This window comes from Paralichthys olivaceus, chromosome 16, assembly GCF_024713975.1.
Source record: "Paralichthys olivaceus isolate ysfri-2021 chromosome 16, ASM2471397v2, whole genome shotgun sequence".
NCBI lineage: Eukaryota > Metazoa > Chordata > Actinopteri > Pleuronectiformes > Paralichthyidae > Paralichthys > Paralichthys olivaceus.
The window spans coordinates 10645677-10656007 of NC_091108.1; the positions used below are offsets into that span (position 1 = coordinate 10645677).

Sequence of the window (10331 nt, forward strand, 5' to 3'; positions counted from 1 at the left end):
ATGGCTCGTTCTAGTCTGCTATTATTTTCTCTTTCATTTAAAATAGCTATGGGCATTTTTCGAAACACAATCATAAAAAAAACACAGTGTCTCAAAATCAGAATTCAAAAAGGCTTTATTTGAGAAAAGTGAGGCATGGATCAACAAAAGATAATTGATTTAATAATCTTCAATAACATTCTGCTCAAACAGCATGATAATGGCTGCACATAGACATGATTTTTCTGGTCGCTCTTCTCAAAGCAGGTCTACATTTGAAGTCAGTAAGAATATACTCAAAGCATGTTTTGGGTCAAGTATGGGAAGGTGCTTGAATCACTGAGTCCATGATCACCACTAGGTCTGACACATATTGTAAGTGCAAAGCTGTTCCAGATCTGTCAGAAACAGAAAAACACAAAAAAGTCACATGTGAATGCAGAGCATAAATTACATTTTTACAGTTTTAAGTGTCTAGGCTGTTGTTTATCTGTCAAATTACTGTCCCATTAATCTTTAATCAACCTCCAGCAGTACAAACCTGAGGTGGATTCTTTGCAAGTTCTAAGTGAACTCATGACTGTCATGTACTCTTGTCCCAAAAACCCTTTATAGTCCAAATGAGCTGGAATCTCCTGGAGACATTTAGTGGAGTACTTGAAGAGGAGGTTCTCTCCATCTGGCGACGTGAACATTTTGAACGATTCTTCGCTGGCACTGTTTCCAAAATGGCTCTAAAAATACACAGCAAAATTTAGATGTTATCATATCTTTTTAAATTAAGTCATTTATACATGCATACCAGAGTCGAAAATCAAAAGGCAATAAAGTACTGTTGAAAGTTAAAGTGAATTTCAAAACAAATCAATTCACTCATTTCCTGCCACAGTGAAAAAAAACTGTCACTGTCGACATATTAAAGTATTTGACAATATGATTTATTCTGGGTGCAAACAAGGACAAAATTTGACCAAAGAAATAAATAAAACATTAACAAATAAATAGATAAATAAAGCAGCCATTACAGTAAAAAAAAAGAAGAGATAGATTGTGGTATGGTTAAGGACAGAGGATAGTTTTACAGAAGCCAAATTATGATGATCCAACATCGGTTGCTAAAAAAAAATTCTTAACACTAACAATGAAGTGATAAAATGGAAATGTTCTACCTTATAGTCCCAACGAACTTGTCTCTAAACATCTCTAAAGCTAGTCCATACAGTGCAAACAACCAAAAACTAGAAGAAACCTGAAAATGAATCACTGACCTGCTGATTGTTCAGGAAGGTGACCACCTTGGTGCGGATCTCAGGACGGGTCACCACAGCGTGTGCGTTCACTTTAGCCAAGTTGCAGGACATGAAATTCTCGACTGACACTGGGCCTTTGCTAGGGCAGATCAGCTCATAGTCATTGGACAGGAAAGCTTTGGCCCACTCTGGTCCCTGACCTTTGACAAGAGGAGGAGGGATGGAAGAGAAGAAGAAAAGGAAATAGAGGGATGGAAGAACTTGCAGCTTTATCGGAAACAACACTGTCGTAGATGCAAGAGTTGGTCAGCATTAGTTGCTTACCATCTGTGTTTTCTTTGACGATCGAGTGTTTGACAAAGGCTACATCGCCTTTACCTTCTGCAAGACATCTGTAATAACAGGCACAACATATATGGAGAGGATGTTCCCAGGGAGCGGTGGAAGAATAATCAAAGGAAGAGAGAAACATACAGAGTGCCGTACATGATGACGTGGATTAAGGGTAATTTAAGGGATTAGAGAACGTCTACATTCAGGCCAAATTCAAACCCAAACTGCTGCAGTAAGGACTCAGCATTCCTACATGGTATGTGCACTCACCTCCAGTGTTATTCCCCCAGTATCAGGATGATAATTGATACAACAAGACCACACTCCAGTGCTGACTAAATTCTGCCAATCTATGCTTGCAACATTAGTAGTAATACTAGTAAGTATAATCTGTGGTATCAAGTATTCAAACTATTACTTTAATATACAGTACATGTACAGTCGCTGAGAATAACTGCAGTAATGCTTCTTACCTAAAAGCTCCAGCGTAGCCGTAGTACCTCTCTTCATTACTGGCTTTGCACTTGTTTATAGATTCGGCATTGCCAGCACACTGAGCACAGAGCTGAGAGCTGGGGTCGGCTCCAGGGGCACAGCTACTACTGAAAAAAGCAGCTGAGAGTTGTGTTGGTGTTAAATTTAGAGGTCTGCAAAAAAAAACAGCTCAACAATTACATTCATGCACAATAGTTTTTGCCAAATACATTTTGGCTACATCAACAGTTTTGCTTAGTTTTGTGAAAGATGTTTCTTTTTAGACTTAACCAAGTGTTATTAGAATTAGAACTTAAACATAGTTCTTAGCAGTAGAGTCAGCCTAATGGTCTAAGCGGGTGCTTTGCTTGAATAAACCAATGGTTACTCACAGAAGTTGCAGTTTTTAGTTTGTTCATAGATGAGACCCATTGGGATGTTCCAGCCAGCGTTTCTTCCTATGCCTGTGTGGCAGGACCTCTTGTTTCTCAGGTTTTCCCAGGTCACCCCTGAACCTTTCTTTATCACAGCGACAGCATAGTAATAGGAGCCTGCGGCTACAAGAGTGGAGGGATAGAAAGACCTTGATCAGAAAACTACCATAATTAATTAACTAATTTCACCTAAAGCTCACCTTCAGTAAATAGTGCAGTCAACATTTTACCACAGGCAGGTTAAATTAAAAGATCTATGGAGAATAACTTTCTTTGAATTAATATTCACATGGAGATTCACAGGAAATGATTAGGAAATAGATACATTGATTAAAAACCCAATAGTGTTAATAGTTGGATATTTCCTCATGTCTTTGTTTCATTTCAAGTACCGGATGTGTAGAAAGAAGAGAAAGAAACTGGTTTATTACCTCCAGGAGCACTGCACTGTCCTGCGTAGAGACAGACATGCAAATATTACTCAGGTCAATAAATGTGGAGTAAAAACACAGTGTATAAGTTTATTTTCAGTGCGGCCATCTGACCTTGATCATACTGCTCCACCATAGCAGGAACCAGACCACACTTTCCAGCTGTGTACACCTGACCTCCATCCACTGCCATTGCATCGGCCTCTTTATGCTGCGGGCGATTTAGGCAGAACAGAAATTCACTCATGACACAATATGAAGCAAAAATATTGTCAAGTTTTGAAAAGATTTGTATGTTTCAGCCAGGATGGTTTTACCATAATCTTTTTCAGGCAATCATCAACTGTGTTGCCTTTGATGCAATCAATCGTGGTGCCATCTTGAACCAAACTGGCAACGCTCCAACTGTCACACTTGTCGGACTCACTGCGGCCCACAGCACACCATTTCATGGCGTCTGACGTGGTGCTTGGGATATTAACTGGGAAGTGAAGTAAGATGTAATCATAAACCAGTGGCTGCAGTCAATATATGTGCTTCTCTGGTTGTTATGAATGTCAGTCAGTGTGTTTTATCTGCTCGTGTTTAACGTACCTTTCTTAAGGGCTTTGACGCTTTCTAAGTAGTGAGGACCCAGATACATGGTGTGATCTACGTTCAGGGGCAGCTGCACTAATGTTGTTGTTGAGTCCTTGAACATCAGGTTCTTTCCACCGTAGGGTGTCGACGAGAAAAGGTTAAAGTTCTGAAAAAACGCAAACAAACATATGTTCAGGCGTATACCTCACAGTCTTCTTATGATATTCAGTCAAGCTGCAGCAAGTTGCACAAACTTAAACATCAGTTCCCTTAATGTGCCAGATCCATGAATTTTTCTATCGAGAATCGCTGAAAATGTCAAAACAAACAAACAAAAATCCTGGATCCGACCCTTTGTCTCGATCCTCATCAAATTCAATGGTTTCTTTCTTGGCTCATGCCTCATCTTTTCAACGTCCTTGGTGGAGGTAATGAATCACTATCCCGTGAACTTTACAGCTCAGTGTTGGTGCTACGTTACCTTTACTGAGCTGAGGCTTTGCCAGATGAATTGCGCCAGCTCTTCGTTGTCCTTGCGAGTGACAACGGCATGACTTGGAACCTTGGCAAGGTTGCAGTTCTCAAACTGGTCTATGGGCTTCCTGGTGTTATCCTTGCACAACAGCTCATAGTCGTTCTTTTCTTCCTCTGAAAGATTTTAAAAACATTTTTAAATGTTTTTTAATGTCTGTTTAAATCTTACAGTTCCAAATAAACCACAAAACTATCCTCACACTGAGAAGTTTTACTTAGCAAAGGAGTAGTTTGCTCATGTGGATATCAGTTAGGGAGTGAGAATCTTATTTGTGTTTTTGAATCTAAATGTAAATTGAGTTTTTTGCAAAAAGACATTTGACTGTAATAGAACAATTCTTAAATCGTATAATTCAATAATTCATGAAATGTTAGGATGGATGATTGTGTCACACTGACCAGGGACAGTGAGATGCTTCACAAAAGCTACATCTCCTTTTCCGTCTTTCAGACACCTGTTAAACAATAGACATGCATCAGAGTCATCCCAGTAGTGTTGTGTATTTCCACAGAGAGGATAGGGCAGTAAAAGTCAAGTTAACTGGGACAGATCAAAGAAAGAAACTCATACTGACTGGAATGCCCCGTGGTAATTATAATAAGGCTCAGTCTCTGAGGACTTGCTGCAGTCTCCTATGCACAGCTTGCACAGATTTGCGCTGTCTGTTGCCCCTGGAGCACAGCTGGAGTGGAAGAACTCGCCCACCACTGCAAAACAAAATTTTATTAAAACACAGAGTCCCAGCAACTCACCTCCGCCCCTACCCCAAAATAACAGTGTCAGTGTGTCAACATTCTTCTATTATTTGGTATTTACACGACAGCCTTTTCAGTTTTTTTCCTTCTCAAATGAATAACTAAAAATCTGATGGAGGCATATTGCACCTGTAACCGTGTTGTGGTTGTAAAGTGTCTGGGAAACTTTACTGTTTTCTGAGCATTGTGTGAAAACATCAAACTCACCCTCCTCCAACTTTTTGTCATCACTGCCTTTCCACTTAATGAAGTCCATGGACAGCAGAGTTCCTATGGGAATGTTCCAGCCGGCAGATTTCCCCACCCCAGTATGGCAAGATTTCTTCCCCATTAGTTGATGTAAGCCAAATCCTGTGTTTTTCTTCGCCACGGCAACAGCGTAGTAACAGGTGTCTGTAGCTAGAAGCACACCCAACGATTGTGCACAAAAAGTTAAAACACATAGTGCAGACAAAATACAAAACATCCTTGGAATCCTGCTTATTTTGACAGTTAAGAGAGCTGATTGGTAAACATACAGGTGCCGTACTGCTCAGCAATAATGGGATGCAGTTTGTACTCATCCAGTCCAGCAGTGTAGATTTCCCCTCCATCTAAAGTGATGGCATCTGCCTCACCAGCCTATTACAAAAAAAAAGATCTTTACCACCCATGACTGTTTCATTGGTATTCAGTCACTGATCTTTTGTATAATGTTGCATGTATCTTTGCTTGAAAACTCTAATTCGATGTCAATTTACATGTCTCAACTACATTCCAGGAGAAAATATATTTTACAGTTGTTCATAGTTATTTTGCAAAGATTTTAAATCAGTATGAAGTAAAGCAATATCTCCAATTTAACTAATTTTACAGTAGAAATCAAAATGATAATAATAATCGTCATCATCTTTAATAATCATAATAATAACAATAAAACAAATATCAGCCTATATCAGATTTTACATCATCGGGTTACTTTGGTGTCGACTCTTTTACTTAAGGATCTGAATCCTCCATTCACCACTTATTCAGTGAAATGAAATCTGAATTTGGTTGACTGAAATACAATGAAACAGATCATTCACAGTGTGCTGAAGGAAGCAGTGGAGAAATGCTCCGGGCAGCTGCAGTGATGTTGCGGGTGATTTGTGAGTGTTGGCACCTTGATGGCGGTCAGACAGTCCGTGATGCTGGCCCTCGCCACACAGGAGAAGACCGGGGCCGCAGCAGCCAGGTCATTACACTTCAGATTCTCTTTCGTCGACGTGACGCACCACTTCACGGTGTCGATGCAGGAGGCGATGGTGGCTGTCAATGCAGATGATTGAATGAATAAATCAGCAAAAGATGCAATGATGAAAGAGGCGTGTGCACAATAAAAAAAAAAGAAGTCTTTACCGAGGCATCCGAGCAGCGGCAGGAGCAGGAGGGGCTTCATGTCTGGCGGCTGGGTCTCCTGCGGGTCAGCAAAGAGTAGAGCAACAGAGAGGAGGCTCAGGCTTTTTATAGCAAACCTCACTGCAAAAAAAACAAAAAAAAAACACAGTTTGCTCAGGTTTCCTAATGTGTGCACGCGCCTGTGTACTGATGGCAGAAAAAAGAAGTGTCCGAAATGTCCTCACACTGGAAAGGCACTGACGCAAACTGTCAAACAAGCGAGGTTGTATGAACTCATCCAGCAGGACAATAATACACCACGAAGTAAAGCATTTCAACAGATCTATATGCCTATGTGCAGGATCCAAACATTCACGATTTTTCTGATCAAGCATTTGCTGTCAAAGTTGTATTTTAAACCTGCTGTCACACATTTTAGATTTTTATTTTATTTTTACAGTGTTTCCATGTGCTTTGTCTTTTATTCCTTTCTCCTTTCTCCCTCTCTTTTTTTTCCAAATGCTACCTACTCTTCATCTAATGTGCAAGACCCTTATCTTAAAATTACATGATTTCATTATTGTGCTGTCACCAGCTTATTAAAACAGAATAATGCACTTTAGAGGGGATGATGTTTTATCAAAAGTATTTAGAATACTGTATCACTTTTTAAAATCAATTTCGTAAAACCAGTCATGTTTACAGAGTCAATATTGACCAACACAAGAGCTTAAGTTCATGTTGATTTATGAATAGAACCAATTACTCCTACTCTTTTGTTGCCACCTGCTAAATACTGAAATGTTACTATAACTGTATGTTACTGTAACTTTTATGATTGATTTTGTATTTTTCAGCAGACTTTGATCTAAGATGATACTGGAAGACTGGGTGGATTTCACTTCTAGGACAATGGTCCTGTATTTTTACCAAAGAAAGAATAAATACCGATCCACGCTTAAGATAACTGAAATGATTAGTCAGATGTTTTAATTAATTACAGCCCTTAATAAGGACAGCACGATACTGCATCCTAAACCTTTGTGAGTCATAACGGTGATGGCGATGTTCTCCGTGCCAGTAGTTTTCTCTGTGCCCATCTCTTTAACCCTGTTCACTGCACTGTGTTGTACTCTTAGTGCTCATTACCTTGCATTACCCCAGTCTGTGTGCGTGTGTTGCTGGAAATATTCTCCGAGGGTAGTTCAAGGTGGAGCTGATCAGTCAAAGGTCAGTGTCTGGATCAACTCGAGGTGTTGGGTTGATGACACTTCTAACATGGGACAATGTTGCTGCATTGTGCATGTGTGAAAGGCAAATTCTAGGTAAACTCCTGGTTTTACCTGGAGGTCATGTCTGAAAACGGCTTAAGATCCAGACTATCAGAATTAAAAATGTTTAACTCCTAGTAGCTTGAATGTGTTTGCTGCAATGGTAAAAATTAAAAGTTTGCCAACGCAAATCACACAGTCTGGTAATAGCAGCACATTTTTGGGGCTGTATTCAAACATTACAGGTTAGTTGTCTGAAATCGTTTGATCCAATATGATATGACTGGATTTCTTAATCGAGATAACATTATGGCAACAGAGCCTGCTATTCCTCACCCGTCCACCAATTCCTCAATAGCTCATCACCTGACCAGGTCTCCTCGCCTCACATCTGTTTACAATTAGATTCCTCGCACCCATTATTCAAACTCATCAGTCGGCATTTCCTTCTTTATTCGATTTTCCTTTTTGATTGAAATTTTGAAATGAATGACTATGAATTGGGATTGACTGTTTTCTCTGACCATCTGCTTTGTGAATCTATATTTCTGAACAGTCAGAGATTACTGTGCCTTTGTCCATCTGCTGACACTTCAATCAACAGTGTTGGTGTTAGAGACACCGCCTGCTAACACAGTAGGCAATATCATTATCCCGTGTTCATTGCACAAGTTGACATTCACTACATACATTATTTATTCAAATAAAATAATGCTGTTTTCTTTTCTTACAGTGTCATTTAAAAAAAAAAACCCATCTTTCCAGAATAAAACGATTTGTACAACAATTCTGGTTTTGGATTCAAGTTTCTAGTTAATAAGTAAATGAGAATATTTCGCTCATCAATAATTTGAAATAATCTAAACTTTCTTATCAAGCTGTCTGACACAGGTCCATAAGGCCATCCTGACTGGGCTTTATCAAGTAAGCTTATCATCAGTGATTGTTGGCCTGTGACACGCAGAGCAGGGGGTTAAACAAGGCATTATGGATTGGATATACGCATATTCTCAGTCCGTTTTTTCATGAGCTTGTTCTGATTACGTCAGTGTACGTATTTTACATTTGGAAGAAGAAGAAGTCAAATGTACCTCTGGGAGTCTACTGTGACATAATCCTCAGATGGTGATGATCACCTAACATCCATCTATGTCCATCACATCATAATATACATGACCAGGGCCTTTAAAACACACACACATCTGGCTTATGTATGTGCAGCATTTGAGTAATGTTACTTTCTACCACAGCACCTGTCAGGTTCGAGGTGTGTGGAGGGAGGCATGTCCTCAGACTAGACTTTACCAGCCAGACTGATGATTCAACACATTCTCCTTCCACAACCATGCTTCTCTATGGCTCTTGTCATCTGTGTACAGAGGTCTCTAGTGTGGGCAGAAAAGTACAATTCCTACATTTCCCATAGCTAAACTAAATAGCGTCCTGTATTAGACCCTACCCTCAATCGTAAATGCTCCCTTCTTCCAAACACCACACCATATCCAAGCTTCCTATTGCCGCACATTGAGCTCAAAACAAATGAACGAAATAAACATTTTAAATGATTAAATCAACTCAAATGACATGATTAGGGTCCAGATGTTACACAACTGCTTTTAGAGGCTGAGCAAAATTCAGTGGTGTGATGGTGGCTCACTGATCACTCATTAACATCCATTGACTTATTTCTGAGAACTTGCTGCAAAGGACTGACATCCTTCTTATGCAACACACAACCCATCAAACAAACCAGGTCTGAGGCTACTGCCCCAGTTCCCTCATTAACCTTTCAGCACTGGCGAGGAAAAGCAGGATTTAAAAGAGCTCTGAAAATCAGTTGGGTGTATATTATCCATAACTATTGTGAATAATCCACTGAGTTGATATTTTGTTCCTCTGATTTTCTACTAGAACCTGAATTCCAGATGCTACAGTGTAAAAAAAAAAAAAAAACTAGAATGACACTCAGCAGAGTTCAAACTTTGGTCAAGGCCCAACAGTCCACTTATGAAATCACATTTAAATTCATTAGATCCAGTTTTTCATTTGGATCTTCACCAAATTGCAAACACTCAGTTTTTCATCAAGATCCATGAATTATTCTGAGAAATCAATGAAAATGTTGAGGAGGCCTAGCTCACAATGATAATAAAGAAAGTGAAAAGAAATCCTGGATCCGCCCCCTGATCCATATCCATACCAAAGGTTTATGGCTTCTGTCCTGACCTGTACTGCATCCCTTCACCAAGTTTCATGGTAATCCGTCTAGTTGTTTTTGCATTACCCTGCTAATAAACACACACAAAACAATGGCAATGCACCTATTAGTTACATCTCACGTTTAAAGTGTAAATCTTTAAATCACCTAATCAGGGCAAAAGAAGGATGTTATGGGTTAAATGGATGGAAAGGGTTCTGTACTCATTTATTCTTCACTGTCCTTTGCCAGCACATTTACCCACCTTTAGTCTGTTACGCACAAACATACAAAAAAAAAAAAAACTGGTGATGAAGCAATCTGCAGTATCCTCACAGCGAGGGGAGTAGAACAGAGTCAGTGTCCTCATCTGTTTGTTCAGTTGCGTGACTTCTTCTTTCACCTCTGACCGTTGCCCTGTACACACACTGTGACTATTATTAGTAGAGGCCCTCATCTTGAAAAGGGAACACAAAACATGAATTTAATTCCTGTAATCAAACATGTATTTGAATAGCTGACATTTTACCCCATAGCTTATTCTGGCACCAGCAAACTAATGTGGGAGTGCACATCACAGAGAGCTTGAAAATAAACTTTGAAACAGAAAAATATCAGGAGAGGACCCAGCTTCTCAGCAGAGGTGACAACAACTTAGACTTGAGGTTCACTGTGAAAGATGTTGTTGATCAGTACAGTTTGCAGAACAAACTGTACCTGCAGCATTTCCTACC

The 10331-nt window shown here is 39.6% G+C and overlaps 1 protein-coding gene across 1 annotated transcript; it reads right to left on the reverse strand.

The window, feature by feature from the left end:
• Positions 1–97: 97 nt before the first annotated feature.
• Positions 98–6388, reverse strand: tfa (transferrin-a). Its single transcript, XM_020103859.2, has 17 exons — positions 6151–6388; positions 5915–6060; positions 5289–5391; positions 4978–5169; positions 4590–4722; positions 4414–4469; positions 3962–4128; positions 3496–3646; positions 3219–3382; positions 3016–3112; positions 2902–2922; positions 2429–2593; positions 2036–2177; positions 1554–1621; positions 1248–1429; positions 521–713; positions 98–377 (listed from the first exon to the last, which is right to left on the reverse strand). Exons 1-17 carry the CDS (start codon positions 6188–6190, stop codon positions 337–339), a joined length of 2061 nt encoding a protein of 686 aa, XP_019959418.1. The 5' UTR covers positions 6191–6388; the 3' UTR covers positions 98–336.
• Positions 6389–10331: the final 3943 nt, after the last annotated feature.

Bases quoted from the DNA above. Each gene is read 5' to 3' on its own strand.
- tfa (XM_020103859.2), bottom strand. From the start codon at position 6,190: ATGAAGCCCCTCCTGCTCCTGCCGCTGCTCGGATGCCTCG. The intron at 6,061-6,150 runs GTAAAGACTTCT...CTGCATTGACAG, and splicing joins GCCGCTGCTCGGATGCCTCG to CCACCATCGCCTCCTGCATC. The intron at 5,392-5,914 runs GTGCCAACACTC...TTTTTGTAATAG, and splicing joins ACTGTCTGACCGCCATCAAG to GCTGGTGAGGCAGATGCCAT.